The 26,781-nt window shown below is 38.8% G+C and overlaps 1 protein-coding gene across 7 annotated transcripts in view; it reads left to right on the top strand.

Annotated features, from left to right (window-relative positions):
* Window positions 1–26,781, top strand: part of LOC135233784 (two pore channel protein 1-like) — a 134,712-nt gene that overhangs the window by 93,807 nt on the left and 14,124 nt on the right. For 6 of the 7 annotated variants that reach the window (XR_010323936.1, XM_064297665.1, XM_064297664.1 and 3 more), the window contains exons 14-23: window positions 129–192; window positions 512–556; window positions 854–910; window positions 3,243–3,296; window positions 9,895–9,967; window positions 10,200–10,307; window positions 11,204–11,275; window positions 16,735–16,824; window positions 18,446–18,582; window positions 18,859–18,905. Coding sequence is in view for 6 of the 7 variants with exons in the window: in XM_064297665.1 (XP_064153735.1) it covers window positions 129–192; window positions 512–556; window positions 854–910; window positions 3,243–3,296; window positions 9,895–9,967; window positions 10,200–10,307; window positions 11,204–11,275; window positions 16,735–16,824; window positions 18,446–18,582; window positions 18,859–18,905 (747 nt within the window). In the remaining variant the exon portion in view is untranslated. The remainder of the gene's footprint in view (window positions 1–128; window positions 193–511; window positions 557–853; window positions 911–3,242; window positions 3,297–9,894; window positions 9,968–10,199; window positions 10,308–11,203; window positions 11,276–16,734; window positions 16,825–18,445; window positions 18,583–18,858; window positions 18,906–26,781) is intronic. The other variant, XM_064297663.1, reaches the window with a different exon arrangement.

The following is a 26,781-nucleotide window of genomic DNA, read 5'->3' as shown; positions in this document are numbered from 1 at the left end:
TATGTGTGCAATGGAATATGCATTTGTTTGTATTGTGGGTTGGGGGTGCCTTTCACTTTCACTACCTTATGGTTCCATGTTCCCCTACTGACTTCAGACAGTGTGTCTGTTTTTTGTGTGTGTTGTAGGCTCGGCGTAGTGGAGACCATTGGTTTGATGACCTCCCCCGCACCGCTTTGCTAATCTTTAAAGGTGACTCTCTCTGTTCTGGAGTCTGGACATAAAACCTATGGTCCATCAGTTTCCATAAGTGTGCATTAGTGAATTGGTAATATGCTGGAGTAGAGGATGTATGAGCATATGGGAAATTCTGTTTGGCGTTAAAACCACTTTCCTTCTACAAGAAACCTGTAATGGAGCCCCAGTCTGTGATATGCTGTGCACGTATCTGTAATGCAGCTTTTGCTGAACATAATGAACAACATTATTAGACACGGCGCACTGTGCTTTGTGATGGATTTATACGCTCTTCTGTGATACAGCTTTCATATAAGTTACCTCTCTTTTACAGGCATAAATGTCCTTGTGAAATCCAAAGCTTTTCAGTATGCAATGTGTAAGTGTAATTTTGATTAATTCATAAGTTTTTAAGCTCCTTTGTGGCCCAGTTATTACCATATTTGAAAACTCCTAAGATTGAATGTTTACTATTAATTGTATATTTTAACAATGGTGTGGTAGTGGTACTTATGTTGTAAAGTGACGAACCGACCTGATGCCCACATCAAATCTGCATGCCTTGTTAATTAAAAGGACAGGTGTTTGTTCTGAGAGTTATGAAATGCAGTGAAAGTACACATGTTTACGATATTCTACCCAAAAATCAGTGTTGAGTTCTTCTCTTCCCTAACAGATGCTGTGGTTGCTGTCAACGGCGTGTGGATTTTAGTTGAGACATACATGTTGAACAGTAAGATGGGCCATTTAAGAACACTTCAGTGCATAAGTCATGACCAATTTTCTCAAGAGTATTAAATGTAAATTCTACTTTTATGAAGGACATCTACCAAATATTCATACAGATACATAGGAATTTTGTCCACCTTGTCACTGCAAAACAACTGAAATTCTCTCATTTATGTTTTCATATAATTCTGTATTAGACATGTAACTAGGTATGTAGTGCAGCAGATGAGGGGCCACTAGAATTGTGCCTTTTATGCTGCAAGTGCTCAAGTTTTTACACGGATAGAACAAGCAATAGGGAAGAATTTTAGCCATAGGGTCATTACAGATTTTTACCCACAATCTCTGTGGTGGCTGGACAAGAAATGTTTCTGTAATTATTCACATGATAGCTTAACATATTTGTAGGAATGCAGACAAGGCTGCCAAATATTCAGATGTGCATTACATATACATATTTTAAAAATGTAAAATAAACAAGCACGAAACGTCCAGACCCATGAATTATATATTGGTTGATTTTACGTGTTCATATATGGTAGTTGGTTGAAAATAGACACTTGATGCTACAATCATGATAACGACAATGACTGTGCTGTGAAGTTTAGGTAGCAAACAACAAGGCTCAATCCTTTTGACGTAATTTACATAGAAACTATACGCTCAGATCGCGTAGTTTCACGCTCTGTGGCCAAGCGGAATCGATAACGTTTCAGAAAATATATAAAGTTAAAAGATTTCATTCCATCTTCTACTGGCAGTTTTGCCGTGGATTGTAGCTGTGTGTCCTTAGCTCCTACTCATGCGTGCAGGATAGCATCCGTACACGCTAACTAGGTTAACTAAAGTAGGCGATCTGTACACGCTAACTAGGTTAGCTAAAGTAGGCGAAATGCAAACATGTTAGGGTTAGCTAAAGTAATGTTAGGCGATAAAGCTGTGCTTAAAAATGTTGTGCCATACTACCTGCGCATGCGTCCTACTAAACGAAGCACCACCTGCGCATGCGTCCCACCAAACCAGTGCCTGTGCGCCGTGGTAAAAATTATATAAATGTTCAAAGTAGCTATACAGATATCTAGCGTCAAAAGATATTTTGATTTCTTTGGTGATGTATGATGTTCCTTGGTTTACTGGTTTAAATGATATTTGAGAAATCCATTTTACGTTACAGGCAAGGAAACACACCCCACCAATTCTAATCAACTTACAGAATTGTGTGGGAATGCCAATAGAACACACATAAGCTGTGTTTTCAAATAATTATTTGATTTATCTAATCAAAATAAAACACCCATATCACCCATGTGCAAAAGTATTTACCACCTCAGTTACTCAATCAACCAATTAACCAAATTTAATTGATTAGATTCAGCTGATTGAACACAGCCAGCTTGATTGCTGGCTGCCATTTCTCTAGTGAAACACAAATGTTGCTATTTATAATCAGTCAATGGAAGATTTTGCATTAATCGAGCATATATCAGTATACACAGTAAACTTGAATAAGTACTTCCCATCTTATCTTATCATGCCCATGACATTAATGCCTTATATTCCACCATCAGGGAAATGCTGGCAATGTTCTAGCTTTACGGCTTTTACTGAGCAGTTATGAACGCTTACGCTACAGTTTATTAAATTATCCTCATTAGAGAATAGCACTAACCTCTTGAAAGGCACTCAGTTTCATTTTGAGTGTTAGGAGTTCTGAAAAAGTTGGCCTCAAGAACCCACCACGATAACAAAGATTTGCCATTAGCTCTCAGAATTATTAGCAGTCCATTAACTGTGAATTCAGAGCAAACTAGGGGTGGTTCTTACCAAAAGAGGGGAAAATGACACAGAGGCGTAGTAATCTACAGAAAAGCAGGCAGCTTCTGACTGCCTAGCCCAAGTTAAATGGCTTTTAGCGCAGTCTGCAAATAATGACCCTGAAGTCATAATGTTCTGAATCACACTGTAAGGCAGTTGTTCAAAATCTTACTTGCCAAACATGTCTGTATGTTTCGGTGTTCCCTCTTCTGAATTTGTTTTTCTGGTAAACTGTTCTTGTTTCATGTTGTAAAAAAAGCAGATATTACTTACTTGGGATGACAGTGTGCGCTTGTCTGCACTCTCCTGAATTGATTGCAGAGACTGAAACAATATGAATGGCTTATGGATGTAATTAAGTTTTTTGAACTGGGGGAACATGGGGAAAAGCATGAAAAACTGTTATATTGATCCCCCTACTTTAGTCCCAGACTATCCATAGTGAGATAGAACAGCTGTTAAAAGAAGTCTTCTTTAATGAGTCCTCACCAGAAATGTGTTTGTCAATGTTTCCTCTACAGGTGGATTCTCCTGGTCACGATTTGTACCCTGGAGTTACATAGTCTTCCTAACAAGTATGTTACCTAATTTCTAATAGATGAAACCACCAGCCCCTTTATCTATGAATAAGTATTGTTTTTTATTTTTTATTTGATGATGATTTACACCCATGTGATGATACTATTTTGACCTACTGCAGAATTCAGGCAGATGTGCGTATTTGTTTACAGTAGGAGTGCCCACAAATGGTTTAGTTCTAGTGGTCTAGGGTCCACACTTTCACCGTTTACAACTTTGCTGTCTGAGAATCATCCTTTGCAACATGAATGTGCGCTTATGACCTAATGTGGCAATTACAGCATACTTATCCCTGATTGGAAATTAAGTGTTGAAATAATCTACAACCGTTAAAACTTAAAGAACTGTAATTATGATTGGAACACAAGCATTAGCCGGGGGCCAGGACCTGGATTAATGCACCACATATAAAGTCTGCTTTCCACATTTTGTATGAAAATGAGTTTTTTTTATCGAGTGATTGACACAGTGGCTTCTTCTGGTTGGTCTAGGCTGTATGCCTGTTTGGGTTTCAAATTTTTGTTGCAAAATTTAATTCATTGCTAACAGCTGCATGACACCACATTAAGATACTTCAAAATGACTTTCTACAGATTTAATGTAATATAAAAAATTAAGTTAACGAATGAAGGAATAGTGCATCATTCTGAACATCATTCTGTTCTTTTTCTTGTGTTGCTCACTGCATATTGTGTAAAAAACCAAAAAAAAAAAACCAAATGAGAATGAAATATTGGGGGACATAAAGCAGTTCCAGGAAAAGGTCAATTCCATTGTGTTTATTACAAAAGTAGTCCAATGTTTAAATGTACAATGGCCACAGCCCACAGTATTTTAATGACAGAGCTATAAGTGGACCCCAGTGTTAGCTTGATTTGTAGATATACAATTTAAGTTACAGTAGCTGCCATCGTTTTCAAACTATTTCGCAACTCGACAGAAAAATGCAGCTTTAGGCTGTCCTGTCAATGCAGTGTCATATAGAAATGAAAGTTAAATGCTATATGAACATTGTAGTAATTGGCAGTCCAAGGCCATTGACTTGTACAGCCCGCTATGATAATGATAATTAATTTATTACAATGAGGCACCACACAGCATGACCGAATGCTTGAGCCAACAAACAATTAATGGTAAAAGCAACATGCACTTTGAATGGTACAGTACCCTATGCAGCAACACATTTCAACATGTGGTCTTCATTAGTGTTACTGTAACCATTTGAACCAGGCTCAAGCTATGGTACATGCATGAATGAGTTGTGCTAAATTATTGAACTACTTAATCATCATTAAACACATCTGAATGATATTCACCTGTCAATCTGTAATTGAATCTATTTTTAAAAATCAACCTCTTTTAAAGCAAACAGTTGAAACCATTAAACACATGAAAATACAGATTATAAACCAGTTATGACGATTCTCGCAATCTGATTGGTTAATATACATGGTATAATAACCACATACAAAAAACGCACGCGTGTTGTCAAGGTTATGCACTTGGCCCTAAGTTAACTCCGCTCTGTGTTTGTTTATTATTGGGTTCGTGTTTACTGGCTGATATGGTAAATGGTAAATGGACTGCATTTATATAGCGCTTTTATCCAAAGCGCTTTACAATTGATGCCTCTCATTCGCCAGAGCATTTAGGGGTTAGGGGTTAGGTGTCTTGCTCAAGGACACTTCGACATGCCCAGAGTGGGGTTTGAACCGGCAACCCTCCAACTGCCAGACAATCGGTCTTACCTCCTGAGCTATGTCGCCCGAGTTATGGCAACGATTACAAACAGAGTGAAAGTTATGAGCAGATGAGCAGACTGATGTTGGGCTCAGGTTGTTGTGCTGTGGGGTGCAACCTGGAACAAATGCCATTTCGAAAATTGTAAAAATACATTATTTAACTTTGTAACCCCACTAGGAAATTGTGAAACAAATTACTTGAATCACTGCGATTATTATAGCTGGTGCTTGCCCATTGTTACTTCGTATTTTTGAGAAATAACTGGACATCGTTACCTATTAAAATGTAAGTCCTGTAAAAATACACATAATAAACTGTATAAATAAATAAACCAACTTCATGCATACACATTTAGTAATACTAATACAGCCTTATTTACTATATCAACTTTAAGACAAGCAACACGCTCGTAATTATCTCATCGTGACCCATTAAAGCCAATGGCGCAGACGTTGCTTCATACTTTCAAACTGCTTTCCCAACGGCTATTTTACGTCCTGCGACTTGAGTTACAACAGTAAATATGTACGGATTCCTAGACGTGCTGATAGCAACCACCCTTTCTCATATTAACCTCAAATACGCAAGACAGGACACTTATGCTAGCAAATTTATGTTAAGTTCCATTCATTTATATAGGGTTGTGGATACACGTCCCCTTAGCAACCAAAAACTAGCGCTGGACCACCTCTGACTTATTTGCTGGCACAGAAAAAAAATTGTGAATGTGTTGAAAAAATAACCACGGGAGGATAACAAGGACATTTTTTCCTACTTAACAAGGTACAGGTTGTTACCGATATGTCACCTGTTTCATATATAGTTTCAAATCAGTTTACGTTTTCCTGTCTGTCGAACGAAGGTGGTCGAATAGGTGCTCTCACTGCAGCACTGACTTTGTTTCAGGTAACAAACTCATGATAAGCGATAGCTAATAGCTAGCTGACCAGTAACAAGCCTTCAATAGTTATGAACAATTAGCTAACTAAATTGATTGTAGCTAGCTAGCTAGCTAAACGTAGCTAACATTGTATAAATTATACACAGAAACGTTAGATCAATGCTAGTAGTTGATACGCTATAGCTATGTTTTGAACGAACGTTATGATACCTATAGTAATTGCATTGGCTACACATGCTGCCCAGCACTATTTTGTGTCTCATGTAATCATCGTTTTTAAGCAATGTGACGGAGTGCACTTTTTACACAAGAATGTGCATGTAACCAGAATAGTTATGGATTATGCAAGGAATGTATGATGCTCTGCAAGGTGCAATACTGTCAACGGTTATCTGTTTCTGTCGCTTGTTTTTCTGGTAGTGTAACGTTATCGCATTTGAGTTTGGCCAAGTAACGGTTCTTTTCTTCGACTGGTAACCCCAAATAATACTGGCTTGACATACTTTTAACTAGCTACCTAACATAATTTACTTTATTTATTTTGCTTGTTGAAAACATCTATATCTATTCATTAAGAGTGCGGGCTCCCGTCTTTCCCTTCTATAACAACCACATACCACAGCTATGACGTTTTATGCTTCTTTACAGGTCTATTTAAATTATCACTCTGCGGCTAAGCAGTCAATGAAGTAAAAGAAAAAAAACTGTAACGTAACGATCATCATCTGTCAGAAAATGAAAACATTTGAAAATATCTGATGCGGGTCTTGAAGCGAGAGTGATATGTGTCCGTAAGTGGGGGACGCGTGCGAGAGCTCTCTCCAGAGCTATTGGCGACCGAAACTCAGAGACCGCAGAAGGTTGTCGCTTTCTCCGCCTAACAAAATGAGTATACCTTTGCAATGTGATCCCACTGGTGTTGGACAGTTTTCCCATGGTTGCACAATCAAATAAAGATAAATCAGGCATGAACTCTTAATAGCTCATTATAACCGCCATTCACACAGTGAACGATTTTTGGTTGACCTGTTGTCGGAAGTCCATTCATTCTCTATGAAGCTGAGTGACACCCAGAAATCTGAGCAACTGGGTACAACTGAGCGACAAATGTTTCCTGAAAAGTTTTATTTAGTTTATCTTTTCGCGGGCATTGCCCATCTACAGCTAATCAGAGTTTCGGGCTCTACCTATTTTTCCAACCGAATGATACCATTTCATGAATAATAGCTCCGCCTGGGTTCACTCATTGCACTTGAGGAGAAGCTTACAAACGTTAAAAGGATAGGCAGAAGGCTGAAATGCCAACATTTGGCTTCTTTTACCAAAATTGTCTCATTGACACCCAAACACGTTGAGTTCCACACATTACTAGAGAGCTGGCTATTATTAGCTATCTCAGTCAGTCTATCTCAGTAGTACTTTGTTGAAGAAGCAGTCTCCCTAGTGGATGAACAAAGCCATACTAGAGAATTTGAGGGAAAAAAATTGTATAAGATATATAAAAACGAAAGCACTAAGGTTAAAAAATAAATACGGGAAGCTAAGATGCTTTTTGAAAGGCAAATTGCCCAAGATGCAAAAACTAATGCTTAACATTTATTTCAATCTGTAGTAGGAAAAGGAAAGTGAAGGAGAATGTCAGATGAAGCAGGAATGAAGAATGAGCTTTGCCTTGTAATAATAAAGATATTGCTGATGCCTTAAATAGTTATTGGGTTAGGTGAGATCTTTAAACCACTGGCGGGTATTTTAAACAGTCTTTAGAAACTGGAGAAATACCTGAGGACTGGAAGCAAGATAATATAATACCAATATATACAGTAAGGAAGGGGACCATACTGATCCAGGAAACTACAGGTCTGTGGGTCTCACTTGCATAATATGTAAAATACTGGAATCTATCATTAGAGACAAGTATTTCTTGAAAATAGGAACATCCTAAGGATAGCCAGCATCCTAAGGATTGGTTTTCGTAAGGGAAGGTAATGTCTGACAAACCCTCTGGTATTCTTTGAAGAAGCTACCAAGTGTTTTTATTATAGCAAGGCGTATGATATTATCTACTTAGATTGTCAAAAGGCATTTGATAAGGTACCACGTGAGAAACGTGTTAGTAAAATGAAGACAGTAGGAATTAGAGGATGTATTTTAGACTGGATTCGGAACTGGCTACAGGGTAGAACACAAAGATTACTAGTAGGAGGGAGTATTATCTGAGCAGGGAGCTGTTTGAAGTGGAGTCCCACAAGGATCAGTGTTGGGACCACTGCTGTTCCTCATTTATATCAATGACCTCAACAGGGACATAGAAAGTACATTAGTCAAACTTGCAGATGATACAAAACTGGGAGGCCCAGCTAATAGTCTGGAAGCTACTAAAGTAATCCAAGAAGATTTAAATAAAATCCAGAAGTGGGCGAAAACCTGGAAAATGAAATTTAATATAGCCAAATGTAAAGTTCTGCATGTGAGAAATACAAATATTAGGCAGGATTACTTTATGGGAGGAACAAAATTGGAGTGTGCTCAGTTTGAAAAAGACTTGGGAGTAATGGTTGATCAAAGCCTTTCTGGTTCTAGTCACTGTGCTGTCGCAGTAAAAAAGGCCAAGAGGATGCAGGGATATATAGCCAAAAGTATTGAGTATAAATCCAAGGAAGTTATACTTATCTTATCTAATACATTTGTTAGACCACACTTAGAGTATTGTTAGCAGTTCTGGGGACATTACTACAAGAAAGATATAGAGGCTCTGGAAAAAATTCAAAGAAGAGCAACCAAATTGATTCCTGGTATGAAAGGTAAAAGCTATGAGGAAAGACTTAAGATGCCTTGTCAAGCTTAATAAGAGGCTTAGGGGTTATTTGATTGATGCTTTTAAATTCATAAAAGGGATCAACAAAGTGAACTACGAGAGATTCTTCAGGTTGAGCTCTGTTAGTAGAACAAGGGGACAAAAATGGAAATTAACAAAAGGTAGATTCCATACAGACATTAGGAAGATTTTTTTCATACATAGAGTTGTCAATGTGTGGAATAGCCTGCCAGGTCATGTAGTAGAGGCAGAAACTGTGGATTTTCAAGACTAGGCTTGATACAGTGTTAGACACTATCTAGTCTGTAGGTAATCAGAGCACTAATTTAGATAGGAAAATGGCAAGCATCATTGGGCTGAATGGCCTGTTCTTGTCATTATATCATGTTATGTTATGTTATAAATGTCTTTTTGATACAGTGTGTAATGCCCTTATTTTTCTTCAAAAATGTGTAGCTGCAGGAAACCACTAGGAGGATAAAATGGGAAGCTCTTGCTCCTCCCTCAGCCTAGTACTCTCGAGCAACCCATCAACTGAGTTGCTCGCTGTGTGAACGCAGGGTAATGCTAGCTTGCTAGCTAGCTAGTTTGGGAGTACAAAAGATTTTCTAACATTGCATTGCAACTGCCTGGTGCTATACATGGTCAGCCGGGAACTACTTTCTTGTAGATTTTTCTTGTAATGAAATTGTTAATAAATTGTTAGAATGGTTTTAATTGTGTTTTGTTTACACTGTCTATATTATCATATTTGGTAGCCATTTTATTAAAACAGTAACTCACTCTAGGCCGTAGTATATTGTGATTATATCACAGCTAAGACCTCTGTACTTTCATATAGCCTCCCCACCTCCAGATCAGGCACCACTATTTTCATCACCACAATTTTATTCCTGTTTCTTGGATTTCTCAGTCTTTATCACAATTAAGGTTTGTTTGATTGAGTCTGAAAAGACTGAAGTCTAGCTTGGCTGAATATCATATACCCTTGAATTGGATAAGAGTGTTGGTTGATTTGATTTATTGTTCTGTGGTAGTTCGCAATATAATGGTACAAAATAAAGTGTGTCCTCATCCTAGACTATAAATTTGAGTCAACAGAAGATGTCTCTCTCCCTGTCTCTCTGTTATCCAGTTTATGGAGTGGAGATGCTTTTGAAAATTACAGGCTTGGGACCATTAGCTTACTTCAGCTCAGGATGGAACCTGTGAGTTTCTTCTAAAATCTACAATAACAATTTTTTTCTGCTGTGTTGGGAAAGTTGACAGTTATCTAACGTGTTCCAAATTCCAATACCTGATACTTCGTTGAAATACAGTAATATGAAAATCTCTGAATGTGACTAGCTTTTTTTTTTAAAGTGGATAAATTGCTTGGGCTAGAGCCCTGTAATAATTAATCTACAGTAATACCAGTGGACCTCTCCTCTTCTTGTCCAGGTTTGATTTCTCCGTCACTTTCTCTGCCTTTTTGGGTCTGATTGCCTTGGCCTTCAACATGGAGCCCTTCTACTTTATTGTAGTGCTACGTCCCCTTCAGCTGCTGCGGTAAATCTGAGCGCCACCTGGCCTGACCACGACAAACAGCTCTCGGGCTATTTTCAGACTGGTCACATTTGAAGATCTGTTTGGAAACTGAGTTTACAAATATACTTTGTTTTGTTTCACATTGATAGTGCTGTCAGACAAACTCATTATGCTTTATGACACACAATTCTCCTGAGATTCTGACTGTAGTTGCTATAATGGATGTAGTTGCACTTTTCTGGTTTGGTGTTCCCTGCAAAGTTTATTTTAACAGTGGAAACCAGCCCTTCCCTACTGGGGGTTACAACTGTCCTGTGCTGATTGTCATTTTTACTTTAGAAAACTATGACAAGTTTACCATCTCATTCTGCTTTGAGTAGCCAAACCTACTCCCGCAAAATAGTCTGCATGCAATAATTGATCATTATTATCGGAAGGTTTTAACCAGGGTAATAAACAAATGTGTCATTCCTAGGTTTATTTCTTGGTCTAAAAATAGTTGTTTTCATACTGGTTAAATCTGGGATGCTTTTTTTTTTTTCATTTTCTCCCCAATTTTTTAGTCATTATACCAATTCCCCATGTGTATCATAGTCCTGGTCGATGTGCTATCCTCTGTCGGTCTGGGGAGGGTGTAGACTACCACATGCCTCCTCTGATACATGTGGAGTCGCTAGCCGCTTCTTTTCACCTGACAGCGAGGAGTTTCACTGGGAGAGCATAACGAGCGTGGAGGTTCACGCTATTAAATCTGGGATGCTTTTTACTTGTATGAAAAGGTGACAAGCAAGAGCCTCCAGACATCTCCAGTTGCAAAATACCCTCAGTCTTCAGAAGGAAGCATCACAGTGTAAACAGCTTCTCAGGACAGTGTTACCTATGCCAACAGCCTAATTGCTTCTTTTCTTCTTTCCTAGGCTTTTCAAAATCAAGCAGAGATACCGCAATGTCCTGGACACCATGTTTGAGTTGTTCCCCAGGATGGCCAGGTAAAAGGACCTGATGTGTGCAGAAAGCCTGGGACTAGAGGCCTGCGTGGGGCTTTTTACATAAAAAAAAAAAATCCCATTCCCACCCACATCAAAAACATTTCTTACTATTCCCACCCGCTCCCGCGGAGGTTCTGTTCTTTTCCTGCCAACTCCGGCAGAGTTTAGGGACTTTAACCCATTAATGCCCAGATTTTTCTCAGAGATTTCTTACATATAATAATTTGCACAAAAAAAAATCACAGATAGAAAAAGAGTGGTAGAGACTTTGCCAACTTTAGTTGCCCGCAGGCTTAAATGGGTTAAGCATCAACGGCTCTGAGGACAGCTGTGGTGACCGGAAATAAATTGGTGTTAATGCTGTAGCCACAGATATAAAAGTCACTAAGCGATTCCTTAGGACTAACAACCGGAATATTCGACAATCTCATCTTGAGGAACAGATGGTTTTGAAAAAATGGGAAAATTAATTAAATTAGCTAGTGTCTTTGAAAAATGTGCTCTGAAAAAGTTGAGAGTATAGTGTCATCGTCTATTGTAAAACAATATTTATTTCAAAACTCAAAAAAAGAAGGAAAATACACTTAAACCACATGTTGTACAGACAATGTGAAAGTAGTGTTTTTCCCATAGTAGATCAGCAGGCTATGGCGGCAGAAGGATCACGTTCACGCATGCGCAAAAGAGCACAGATTTTTTGGTCACCGTCGCTGTCCCCACAGCCGTCAAAGCTTTAAAATCGTTTTTGTCAACCACCCGCACCACTATTTTCTGTTGATTGATCTATCATTTTGCTTATTCCCATTCCACGAACTTAAAGGAGATGCATATTTAGTCATTTTAATGAAAATATAAAAATGTGTACTGAGCAGAAATAGGCCGAATAGGCACAGAGGCCGAATACGAGAATGAGAGTGCGTTGTTTCTCTTTATTTTAAAAAAATAGATACAAACACAAAAAGCATGGCAACAATGAGCCAATAAGGCTGACCAAAACAATGTGCAGCCCCTAAACATTGTTTAGATCTAATGTTTAAATCAGCAGTAAACCTAAACAAACGCATTTTTAAAATGCATTTAAAGGACCATACCAATGTTACTACCATTGTCCGTCGTCAACATCGGCCACATAGTTTACATAAACCTCAACCATTTTTCCCAAAATTGCTTTATTTTTGAGGTATCTATGTGGCCGATGTTGACAATGGACAATGACATGTAGTAACACTGGTATGGTCCTTTAAAACTGAACTGGCAGCCTCACTCATGACATCATGACTCATTGCGATTCAAACAGGCAAATATGATTTAACAAAGTCCTTAGATTAAATGAATTATGTACATGATACTTAGTGGTTGGAAATTGAACTAACTGGGTTTTTGATCAGATTTAATGATGAATGCTATTTGAAAACTAGATGATTGCATCTTACATGCCTGATTAAGCTTGTTTTTATAGCTAATTTATAGCTTTTAAAATAATGTATTAACACACTTAACATAACACAACATAATGACGAGAACAGGCCATTCAGCCCAACACAGCATCGAGTAGCCAAGTGTCAAGTGATGAGGTTCCTTGATAGATTTATAAATTGTATTTAGTTATTTAGTCTGTAAAACTATAGATCATAGCTTTCAAGTAAGGTAGCGATTATGATTGTTAATGGTTCCGCATTGTTGTAGCATTTTATTGCTAACGTGCATGGTAAATCATGATGCGTCACAATAACTATTACACTATTAACTAATGCTTAGCCTACATTAGTGTGAAATATCCTCATTATAAAATACCACTAACCTATTTAAAGACACTCAATTTCAAAAATAACGTATATAACCAAAATATTTTGAGCAGTAATACTTACATAGCAATGATGAAATCTTATCTGTTTTCAATAGATAGAGACAGAGACAGTAAATCAATGATACATTTCTATCCGCTTCTGTCTTACACCAGAAAACGATGTCAGCTAGGTATATCAGCAAACATATGGCTTAGCTATGACCAGAAGTCCTCAATAATACCAGTATTTTCCAAGAAATTACGAAAAATCATTGACAACGTTTTGTTAGGTGCAGCATCTTTTACTGCTACCGCAGAGTGAATGCGATAACAAAACTTTTGATTACGCTGACCAATAAAATGCTATTCCAAAAGCAAAATTAGACATGTTATACATCGTTAGAAAGCTTATACTCTCACCTACTGAATAAATGGATTGTCAATCAAGCCAGACTGTACTAAAAAGGGCGACAATGCCGTAAACAACACGTGTGGTATTACGCACAGCTATTTTGGAAGGTACCCAGGCATCACAAATGCGCGTATATTTCACAAACGGATTGTCCAAGACAATATATGACCACTCAGTCCCTTCTTTCTTCTTCTTCGTCTTCCAACCGGTGCATTTGTGCCACCAACCAAAATTAAAAATGCAAAAAAAAAAAAGAACGCAAAAGGCCCTCTCTAGAGCCGTTTGTCCGTTCTGGGCTACTGTAGAAACATGGCGGTGCAACATGGCGGCCTCCGTGGAAGAGAACCCGCTCCCTATGTAGATATAAAGGGCTCATTCTCAGATAACGATAACACAACGATTCTTATTTTCATGGGATTATACACTAATTAATACATACTTATGAATATTATATTCCATTTCTCCCAAGTCCGCTAGATGCCACTAAATTCGACACACTGCACCTTTAAGGCATCAGCAATATCTTTATTTTTAGAAAGCAATGCTCCTTTATTCCTGTGCGCCTGATATCCTTTTTGACTTTCCTTTTTCTACTATAGAATTGAAAGAAACGCCTTTCAAAGAGCCACTTGATTTCCCGTAGTTCTTTTTTAACGTTAGCACGCATATTACAGTAATCAGCCTTATTACTCTGTGCTGTCATTTTTATGTATCTTATACAGTTTTTTTCTCCTCTCAAACTCTCCCGTATGGCTTAGTTCATCTACAGAGGAGACACTTCTTCAACTTACTTTTCCTTACCTTCGGAATACATTTTCATTGGGCCTGAGGACCAAACCTTTTGAACCTGTCCCACTTTTCATTCACAGTCTTGCAGTTAATAAGTTACACCCTATCAGTATTACTTAAATTTTTTTGCATCCTGTTGAAATTGGCTCATCTAAAATAAAACAAATCTGGCCATCGAGGAGGCTTTGTTAATATGCCTTAATACATCATATATAATTGCAGAATGATCATTGGTCCCAAATGAATCAATTACCTCTATGCTACAAATTCTGTCCAGATCATTACATAGCACCAGATCAGAATTTCCCTCTTGTAGGCTGATAGACGTACTGTGCCAAAAAGGTCATTTATAACATCTAAAAAATTCTTTCTTACCTTTTCCTTGTCTTGTCAACAATTTCCAATCAATAGCAGGGTCATTGAAGTCACCCATATTAATTGTCTCAAATTCCTGACAAGCTTGTTTTATGTTTTGAAAGAACATTGAGTTCACACTACTGTCTGAAGCTGAGCTGGTGGCTGGTAACATACACCTACTGTAAGGCCCTTTTCATCTTTCCCTATGAGCTTTATCCAAATATCCCCCCTAGGCAGGAGTCAATTTCGGGAATTTTCAGTACATTAAAAAAAATTTTTAATGTACTACACTGGCACTTCTCTTAATGGACCTATTGAAAACCTAATGAGTTTGTATCCCTCTATTTTATATTCATCCCCATTCTACTCCCCAAGCCATGTCTCTGTAATCCTAACTATGTCATAGCCCCCACTATTCATAGCAGCCTCAAGTTCCAAAAATGTACTGTTTATACTTCTAACATTTAAACATAGACATTTCAGATTATTACTTCTACACTTCCTCCTCCGTTCCCTCACCCCCCGTTGTCCTAAGCCACCCTTACTACAACCTTGCTTTAAAAAGACTTAATTAGTGTTTACACTATTATAGGAAGCCCTGACAGCTTCCATCCTGGCAGTCTGCACTTCCCTACCCTTTTTTGACCTCCCTGCCCCCCAAGTCCCTAGTTTATATAATCCTGTGCTAATTTAAGCATATGCAGGCCCAGTGCATCAGTTCCCCTCCAGTTCAGGTGCAGCCTGTCGCGCTTGCACAGGTCACCCCGTCCCAGAAGTAGTCCCAGTGCCCCTGTACCCCTCTTTCCTACACCATGTTTGTAGCCACGTGTTAAACCTCCAAATGAAATGTTGCTTTCCTCTACTTGCACATGGTACCGGTAGCATTTTAGAAAAAAACTACTGTGGATGTTCTGCTCCTAATCTTTTCTGCTAGCTCCACAAATTTGTCCCACAGAACCTGAAACCTACCCTTACCTATGTCATTGGTTCCTACGGATCCCTCCCCGCTCTGGTCAAGAGCTTGTCTGCACACTCCAGGAGATCTCCTCCCTGGGCACGAGGAAGACAACACACCCTAGGGGATTCCTTTTCATACGAACAGACTATGCAGTCTACTCCCTAATAATTGAGTCCCCCACTAATACCAACTCCCTTTTTCCTGGATGTGGTGGCCACCTGGGTGCCCAGTGGCTCATCAGTCTTCCCACTCAGTGTCAAGAGCCAGATCCAATTCCTGCAAAGGCTGGAATCGGTTGGACACCACAACCTCTGGAGATGTCGCCCTTGTGTGGTGGGCACACCCTTTTCTGCGGCTGCCACCCCACTGTCACCTAACTGTCTCTCCCCCCTCCCCAGCTGTGGCATACACACCAATTCCTTAAAGGACATGCTACTCAGTTCCCAAAACTCTGTTAAGCTGGCCCTCAAGATCAAGAATCTTGCTCTCAAGGTGCTCAACCAGTCGGCAACGGTGGCGGATGAACTCGCCCTGGAAATTGCTTTCCAGAAGCGTGATCATCCAGCAACCCTCACACAGCTTTGGCCACATTTTTACCCCCTAACTATCACCCTCTCTCTCCCTGTGTCTAGAGTAAGTTACTGCTGAGACAGAGGCACCCAGACACAAGTTAAAAATGTGCAGGTGGCTTCGGAAATCTAGCAACCGGTTGAAACCGGAGATGAAAAAAAAAACAAGTAAATTAGGCTCTTTTCACTATCTAACATTAAGCGTTGAATAAATAACACAATTAAAAAAACTACCCAGTGCGGAATCCCTCTGGTTATAATCAACTACAGTAACTTGGCTAGCTTTTTACAAAATAGCAATGACTGAAGGAACCCCTGTAGTAGGGAATTTTTTATCTCAGCAGAATACAACCAGAATTTACCCAGAATCGATTATAATAAACTACAATCCCATAAACTTGTTTCTGACTGCCTGCCCTCGCCCAGATCAGAGTAAATGTCCCGCGACCACAACAGTTATGTTGGGTCCTGTGGGTCCCGAGGAATCCCAGTCCTGTTGCAGGGCTCTAACTGGGACAGTATTACTACTTATGTTGTGTGCTTGCAAGCAATGGGTGAGTGCAATTCTGAGTGTATTTTCCTTTTTAGTTTGGGACTGACTCTTATCATCTTCTACTACTCCTTTGCCATTGTGGGGATGGAGTTTTTCGCTGACGTCGTCTACCCCAACTGTTGCAAGTAAACTGTCTGATTTTCTGTCTTCAGAGACATATTCTGTTCTTCTGTCCTAACGGGTTCCCCAAAAGCAATCTTCCTTCATTTTGTTGTTTTTTTGTCTGATTAACAAAATCCTGGCAAAGGAAGAAGTATTTGAATCTATGAATAGATTTTGTAGTATAGTATCCTGGTAATGGAATTTGTTATGATAGAAGATTATAACTTGGAGGCTGCAGGTATGATTTCCAGCTGGGGGTGAACACTTTAGTAAATATCAAGATGCATCTATAGCTTGTATGTTTAAAAAGTAAGCTATATGTCACTCTTGAAATAGAGTCTCAGCTAAATGTCTAAAATGTAAATGTAAACCAAATAAGGGGTATATGATGTAATAGGGTTCATTACTGCAGACTACTATGTTCTATTTGCACTGCACCATGGATATCAGTTTTCCAATATAGTCAGTAGAGGACGATACCATGAACTGTGTTGTGAATGCCATGGATTTTGTTGATCAGTGAGCATTAAATGAAGGCAATGTATTTTAGCCCCATCCCCTCTTTAATATTCATAGACATGTGAGCTTCAGGACAGCACTCATTGGACAATACCCTTTTGGAACAAGGCTGTATTTACAAACCCCAAAAACACTTGCACATATATACTTTATAAGGCAAGGAAGGTAATGGCTAAGTGAATTCAGACAAGATGAAAATGTGCAAAAATGACTGAAAAAATGACCTGGAAAAAAACACATGAAAATACAAGGCTAATTTTTACTTAAATTACTGAGTTTTAAATTTCTGGGTGGTCAGGAAAACTAGTCTGTACTCATTCAAGTACCCTACTTAACTGTGTCACATGCTGTTTATGTTCAGAAGATTGTCCTTACAAAAAATGGCACTTGATTAATCTTCTGAAATACTTCAGATTAGAATATTCCATGGAAATACAAGATTCCATTATCAGATTTTCCTGAAATGTTGTGCAGGAATTTTCTATACAGGAAGGGATATGTGATGCATATTTAAGATTTGGGTCACAGATACTATTTGAGAAAAGTGCCAATTCTTAAGCATTTTTATTTAATAATGTGTATGCCTTTTTTGTACAACAGTATATTCATTTTATGTACCTAATTGAACTAACTTAAATGCCACTGCTTATAAAGGGTTCAGTATGAATCCTAATCCTAGTCGCTGCCCAGTACCGTGGTCCTGAAAGATTGCAAAGCATATTATTTGCATGAGTAGTGCTAACATAATGATGACAGGCCATTCAGCCCAGCAATACTTGCCATTTTCTTAACTAAATTGTACCTAGTGCTCTGATTACCTACAGGCTAGATAGTATTTAGCACTGTATTTAAACTTCTTAATTATTCAAACTTCCTAATTATTACTCACATTTTTCATACAGTGATGTTTTTGATGTTCATAATTTGCATGAAGAACTTAATGAGCTTATCCTAAACACTGACTGACTCAGTTTATCTTTTTTATTTATTGTGAAATTATTGATTAGAAAGGGTTTAGATGTCCCTGGATCAGTTTGTGGGGACATTTTTTACAAAGCGTGTAAATGTAAGTTATTGTCTCTGTTTCAAATTTATGGATGTATCTATTTATGTGGTCCATCCTAGTTTATTCTTAACCTACTCTAGCACCAGCACAGTGGCCGATTCCTACAGACAGATCAACATCACCGTGGGCAACCGCACCTTTTTGGATGAGGGCTACTACTATCTCAACAACTTCAACAACATCCTTAGTAGTTTTGGTAAAACTCTCTCAAAATCACATATAGAGCTTAAGAAAATATCTGATGCACTATTTATTTCTGTCTAATTCAAGCATTTTTTTAAACTATGAATGCAGTTATAAACACAGGCATAAACTGTTAACCAAGCTTTCTTAGCATTATTATAGTGCTTCAGATTCTGTAAGTTCTTGTACTTTGATTCCAATCAATATTTAGGTTGATTTCTCATTCATTTTAGACTTTCTGAAAGCCATCTGTATTTCTTTATAAGAATCCCAATCTCTTTTATTTCAGTTACGTTGTTTGAGCTGACGGTTGTCAATAACTGGTATATCACAATGGTAAGTAGTATAATGGTTTTTGTTCCCTGTTCATTTCCTAAATTCTGGTGCTTCCTAATTTTGTAGCGTTTTCAGGCTCGTCACATTTAGTAAGCTTGTTTCAGAAATGTATTCGTTTACCTTCTTGTCACAGGTCATTTTGACAAATATGAAAGAGGGAATTTCCCTATTAACTGATAATTACTGTCCATTTTGAGGAGGTGGTCTTGGCAAGGTTGCTATTGATGGGTCTGACCAGTGTGAAAGCAATAGCTCCGAGACCAGAAAACGAACCAAAAACTGACAAGCTTAGTGTTTTCGCGTGATTGCCATCACATTTACACAGTTACATTTTGGATAGTTTGCAGGCAAAAATGATTTCACAGGGATTAACGTTTCAAAGCGGAGAGACATGGGGCATGCATTGCTATTAGGTAACGCCAGCAATCATCAGGGGCCCTGCTGTATATGAAGCACAGTTATCCCAGTGCAGCTGTGAAACAAACAAATTAAGGCAATTTCTGAAATTAACTTCTTTCAAAAATCATCATGCACAAACAACAAGAAAAAAAATTAAGTATTGCCCTTGAGGCAGAGTAACTTAAAGTTACAATCTCGAAGATTTCCGTTTCGTTCTCTTTGGCGGTACCAATGGCGAGAAGCGGTAATTGCAGGTGTGTTTTTGGACCTCACTTCCCATAGATCCAACTGGATCCAACCAGTGTCGCCTGTGTGACGTCAGTCAGTTGGCACGCCAACTATAACACTTACTATTTACTGAATAAAAAACGGTTGTTATAAAAGTAAGGTTATGTACATACTCATTCATTGTCTAACATTAGGCTATCTTAAGATGTCTTTACATGCCGAGCCGGGTTAAAATGCCGTAGCAAACCTAGGGTAGAATTAGTGATGATCAATTTCTGCAAACGTTCTTTATCCACCTTTTGCCCGGTATGAACATCTTTACACTGCGGAGAAGGATTCGCTGTGGCTCGTGCAATTATGTATCTCGTGCACAATAAGCAGTCTTTTTCGTGAATGATTGTTGTGTGGTATTTTTGAAACAACTGCCTTGTTTCTGGTTTTGCTAGCTAAACTGTTCGAGAATAAAGCTGAGCTGGGTGTTAAATTAGCAATCAGAACAAGAAGAATAAAACAAAAACAAAGGAGATTTCATCAAAAAGGGCATCAAGGCTGAAGGAACATATGAGGAAGCGTAATAAAATAATAACAATGCTAATCCATACTGGCGTATTCTTTTATTTAGTTTTCTCCTGCGTGACGTCTTCAGAAATCAGACCCGGCTCTGCTCCACATACCCCGGCTTTATTCCGATCATTATAATATATTGATGAACTCGATGGCAATGTAAATAACGGGAACGTTAAGGCCAGTTCAGATCAATGATTCGCAACGAGGCAAAATGGTTTTAGAATGTTGCAGAGAAAATTGCAGCGGTGTGAACTGGCTAGTAGCAGAGCCGTTGCCTGCCCTGAGGTTTTAAAAGACTGACCTTGTCAAATCGCCAAGTGCAGTTTTAGAACGTTTACAATCAGACATCTTGGACAAGATGTTGCATCCAGTCTCGTTGCGAATCATTGATCTGAACTGGCCTTTAGTTAGCTACACTGCAACATTGCAACAAGGTAGCATTGCATTCGAGAGACGGTTTGCGAGGTCGGTACCGGTCGGTAGCGTTAGCTAGCGTTTTTTCTAATTGTTAGCTGACATTAGATTGTGTTAATTACATTAGCTAGCTAGCTAACGCAACGTTACCTGATATGAGAGATGTATACTGTGCGCAACGTTGTCTAAACTAATGTTGTCTTTCTTGACATGGTCCGGTAGCTAGCGTTAGCTGTGCAAATAGCTATGTAATTTAGTAAAGTTACATTGCCATTAAATGTAATACGAAATCAACATCAACAAATAATATGATCTCTCATGTTACACAAAAACTTTTTAGGGTTCCATAACTCCCCCCACCCCCCCTTTCTCTGTTATTGTAACGCATGCAGACACTGGAAAAAACAGTACTCACACAAGTGAGTTGAAGAGCGAGCCTGTTGCGTTAGTTCCGCCTACCCTCTCAGGCGGACCAACCACTGATGGGTGATGGAAAACGCGTCACTAACTATGCGCCGCTTGTGATTTTTTCCCGGGGATGTCGCCACAGACACTTTAGTTAGCTAGCTAGCTAATGTAATTAACACAATCTAATGTCAGCTAACAATTAGAAAAAACATTAGCTAATGCTACCGACCGGTACCGACCTCGCAAACCGTCTCTCGAATGCAATGCTACCTTGTTGCAGCGTTGCAATGCAGCTAACTAAAGGCCAGTTCAGATCAATGATTCACAACGAGACTGGATGCAACTTGCAAAATTCCAAGACGTCTGATTGTAAACGTTCTAAAACTGCACTTGGCAATATGACAAGGTGGGTCTTTTGAGACCCTAGACAACGGCTTCAGAGGCTCTGCAACTAACCAGTTCACACCGCTGCAATTTTCTCTGCAACATTCTAAAACCGTTTTGTCTCGTTGCGAATCATTGATCTTAACTGGCCTTAACGTTCCCGTTATTTACATTGCCATCAAGTTCATCAATATATAAGCCGGGGTATAGGTGGAGCAGACCCGGGTCTGATTTCTTCATACTTGATGAGGTGGAAGGATACATATGAAGGAATGAGAGACCATTCCTCTATACAAAATCTCTCCAGATCATTCAGAATGTTTGGTATTTCCTTGTGGACTCACCCCACAGGTTTTCAATGGGGTTTAGGTCCATTGAAAAGCTGTGGTCAGTTGTGAGTATTTCAGTATCATTGGATCATTGTCTTGCTGGAAATACAACTACAAATCAGTTTAGATTTTTCAGATTTCAGATTTTTTTCAGATTTTTATATATTTGATATTTGATGGAGTCCTTGTTGTCATGTATCCTAACAAGGTTCCCCGGGGCTTAACGACCCCACAACATCACAGATACACCACCAACAGTTTGGATTAGATTCTATTCTGCAAGACCATGCCTCTGGTGTTTGTTGCCAAAAAGCTCTATTTTTGACTAATCTGACCACAGAATCCTGTTCCAGTCAAACTTCCAGTGACGTTTATCAAACTCCAGACGCTTACATTTGTGGTTTGATGACAGCAAAGGCAATTTTTCCAAATAGCTTGTTGGCATGGAGGTGGCATCTAATTGTAGTCTTTGAGACTTGGTGACTACAAGATGCATGGAACTTCTGCAATTCTCTAGCCGTGACCATATAAGATTTTACCTCTTATAAACTGCTCATTGTGTGTGGGGGTAAAATACACTTGTATCCTCTTCAAGGCAGGTTAATCACTGCTCCAGTTGTTTGAAACTTAATTATTGCCCTAATAGTGGAGATATTTTCAGACATTTAACCATTTTTACAACCATTTTCTGATTTCTGAATGTCAAGAACTTTTTGTCTCATTTAATTTCTGGATTCTCTGCTCATTCGTGTAAGAGTGTTTGACCGACATGTCACCTCATATTTAGACCCCAGTGAAACAGGAAGTCATGGACGACCACTTAAGAGTTCTTAAAGATTCAAGTGTGCTTAAAAAAGTAAAATATGAATGGAAATATATTTAGATTTTGTTCCTAAGAATTTCTAGGAGTGCCAATAGTTGTGACATGTTTTTGAGAACATGATGTTTATTTTCTTAGAAAGAATTTTAACTCAGTTGAAGGTTATATTATTCTCATATTTTGAATGTAAGATTAAGCTAATAAACAACTAAGACATTTTTTTCATAGTATTTTTTGCTCATCTTCACCTAGGGGTGCTCATCTTTACCAAGTCACTTCCCCTGTTAGCTAGTTCAATGCAAGACATGTGATGTTTAATTACTTACAAACTCTGAAATTGCGGTACATTAGCAGTGAATACAGTTGCAACTGCAATATTCTAGGAAGATAAAAAAGACATTTACCATTTAAAAAAGGAAAGCATATAATGAATAATTTCATAAGTAGCTAGCTAGCGGGTGACTGACCATTATATATTTTACAATAACCACAAAGCATGTATCATTTGCCAAATCCACAGTTATGCAAGTTATACAACTACTCCGTAATCTAAAGCATGTGGCTTTTGACTACTGCCAATGGCAGGTAACAAAATGACATCCCAGAGACGTCCCTTGAGCGTTCTCAAATGACGCTGAGATGTTGCAAACAAACAGGCTCTTGACATCCCCAGGGAATTTTTGTTTGGATTTCATTATGTTACTCAAGACCAGTGGCGATTTAAGAGTGAATATAATTTGAAAGATTATAGTGGGGCAAACATTGGGATGGCAGGTATGCCATCCCGTGAAGTTACGCCTTGGCGGGGCAGCATGCCCCATACCTATACAGCACTGAGAGTTTGCCACTTTTCCTACAGAAATAACCACACTTATCACAGACTCTCAGACCTTAAAAACATTCATTTCTGTGCCTTCTGACCACATTTCAACAGACAGAATTCACAAACAACTTCACATGTCCACACAATAAAGCCCCAAACCTGGGGGATTTTGTGTTGTTTCTTCTTCTTGTCCTTCTCCTTCTCCTCCTCCTTTTCCTTTTTCTCCTCCTCCTCCTCTCCCCCCTGCCCGATTACATCATTACAATTCTGCAAGCCCACAAACAATGTCTCCCCATTGGACATTTACCTGCACCAGTCAGTCATTTATCTACACCAGCCAATCAAAATGTCACATACTGTACACACACAAAATGTACTTTTATCTTTTTACACAAGAAAATTTCCTGTCAACATAGCTCATTTATTGATTTTCTTAAAAAGTTGCAACAGCTGACCACTTTGGCATTTCTACTGACTACCTCTTTACTTGGCTACTGTAGAAAACATTATTATCAGCAAATGCAACATTTCTACATTCATGTTACCTTGTCCTGTTCTCTACCCACATACAAACAATCCCTACGTCTGTTGTGTCTGCAACACCCCATTAAAAACATTCCATTTAAAAACATGACTCATCCATAATTATAACTACTAGTAGTCTAAGTGAAAAAAGTACATTTGTACAACAGTTTTTCTATGCAATTTCACGTGTTCCTTGAATACCTGTATATACAGTCACTCACTAATACCATCTGTTTTATATTCCTCATGTCGCTCTAGGTCAGTGTAATTTATTTGTACTAAAGTCTGTGATCATGTCAAACTTCACCTAAATTCCCATTCTGCAGAAAACATTTTTTTTAACTACTCAGTTAAATAATTTGTGGTAATTTCTTTGGTAATACTGTTCTTTTCTGATTTATATATATTTGTGTTATCACTTTCTCATAATAGACACATTGCAAAAAGAAATGACATCTGAAGAAAAACACATTTTCAACATAAAAAATGCCAAGTTACTCACACATACAAAGCACTATACGTTATTGACACTTATGAACTTGACAAGCAACCATAAGCATATCTTTTCTGGTGTGCAAGTGTTCATCAGCTGTTGAAAACATTCATTTAAATGAAGTGTTTTTCCATGGGCCAATTTGTGATACTTCGATGTGACGCTGAAAAGTTGGAATGACCACAATGTGTTCCGAAGATAAGAAGAGAGAACACAGGGCCAAGTTACCTGAAAGAATTTAGGAAGCATTGGGTAGCAGCATTGCTTTGGAATACAGCATGTTTAATTTGTGTTAGGTAAGATAGCCAATATTGTTTATTGTAACGTAAAAAAAATTATTTATTATTTATTTTAGCCAATTTCTGTGCTAACCTCACTATACACTTGATCCCTCCGTTCTGCTACCTCAGGACGCCTAGCACCTCCCCCTCTTCGCACCTGCACTTCCAGAACACGTCTCCTGTCTGTTCTGGCCCCACGATGGTGGAATGACCTCCCTGTGGAGGTCAGAACAGCTGAGACACTGACCCATTTCAAACGACGACTGAAGACTCACCTCTTCAGGCTGCACCTCTCCTCATCCCTCCCTTCCCCCCTGTAAATGACTAAACTTAGGGTTGTAACTAGGCAGCTGTTTCGTAGGTGACTTAGGTGCATTAACTGTCTTAACTTGTATTTTTTCCATAGATTGCGTTGTTGCCGTTCTCGTTGTTAGTGTTAATCAGTTTAACCATCAGGGTCCAAGTTGAACTATGCAGTTGTTCCCTGCACTTGGACCGGTACTTCTCTCTAGGGGTTTCGTCATACTTGTTCCTGGTTATGGTTATACACTTTGTTGTACGTCACTCTGGATAAGAGCGTCTGCCAAATGCCTGTAATGTAATGTAATGTAATGTAATTTAGGACATGACCAAGGACACAACTGAGCATGTCTGTTGAGCGAAAAAATTGTACTTCCTGATGTGCTCCCCATAGGTTTATGTTGGCGTCACTGTCTCTACATTTTATATACTCTAAGCTGGCACATGGCATGTGGAAGGCTGTCACACTTGGAAAGTGGCATTATCGTCATGGATTTTGATGCTCCTGAGCCCATTTGGTAATTTGGTGACTCGGTGCACCGAAGTGGGAAGAGAAGCACTTGTAATCGGTTCTGTTGTTCCTCTCCCCACAAACCACACAATTCTGTTTCAGACGCACATGGGCTTTATTGTGCATACAAATAAAGGTACAAACAAATAACCCATACACGATAGGAGAAGGGAACACAATATGTAGTTCCCGTGTGCGTCTCATTCCAGCCCCCTGTCTCGCAGCCGACAGAAGCAGATAAAGTTGCCAATTACTGTAATTGTCAACAGCTGTGGTAGCAGGCCAGCTACCACTCCATCTCCGCCTGCAGTTGGTGCCCTAACCACACCACCCCTCCACAGCACTGTTGGGGGTGTGTTAGTGAAGAAGAATCAGCCCACTGCAATTTTTTGGTATCAGTGTCTGCGATTTGCGCCTGCACTGTCCACCTGCTCAGACCTAATTCTAGGAGGCAATTCTCTGCCCTGCATATGGGGAGTTGCTCATTTCAGGGCTTTCCTAAGCAAGGCACACATGTTCATAACCTAATCAAAAGCCCATTTTTGTGGATCATATGCTGTCCAATTTCATTATATCTATATGACTTTATGATATAAATCCCCCAACCAGGGAAAATGCACTCTTTGCATTTATTGTTCATTGTCTTTTTTATAATTTTAATTCCCATGTTTATTTATAATTGTATGTATTTTAATTGGTTATGCCTGTTCTTCTACTGCACTGTGGTCCCAGGGGGTATTGTATTCTGTTGTCTTTTTTTACACTTGTATGAGAAGAATGACAGTAAATGCAACTTGAACAGTCTTTTCATTTTCATTTTGTGACTAGTTTAAATGATAGCTACATGCAAGTTACATGCATTAATTGTGTTAGTGATCTTCTCCCAAGCTTATTTAACATTATCTGCTCTTGGCAGTCAGCTTAAGGTGCCATAGATTCTTCCACAATAGCCTCGTTTCCACCGCAGGGACCAAGGTCTAAATTAAGTTCCGGGGACTTTATTTTACCCCAAAAAAACTTTCCAAAACTACCGGAACTTTTGGCGTGGGGCGCAAGCGCTGAATATTTCTGATTGGTCGACTACTCGCAGTATTTTATTTCAACCGCCATTTTTTTAAAAATCTGCAGTCGCAAACTTTATTATTTTCATAATAATAACTTGAATTCAAACTTGTATGTTATGGGGCGCAGTAGCCTATTTTTGGTTATAGCCTGCCAGCGTCTTGGAACACATGAGAAATTAAGATCGAGGATTATAACGTGTGCTCTTCTGTTCTTTTCTTGCTTTAGTATTCGTTTTATAAAATGTAAAGCATTTGTGATGGGACAGCATATTACCTACCAACACATTCAAACGGTTTAAAACCTTGCTGAATATTTTCTTCCGGATTTTC

Source organism: Anguilla rostrata, chromosome 10 (genome assembly GCF_018555375.3).
Source record: "Anguilla rostrata isolate EN2019 chromosome 10, ASM1855537v3, whole genome shotgun sequence".
Lineage (NCBI taxonomy): Eukaryota > Metazoa > Chordata > Actinopteri > Anguilliformes > Anguillidae > Anguilla > Anguilla rostrata.
This window is presented reverse-complemented; position numbering and strand designations above follow the sequence as displayed.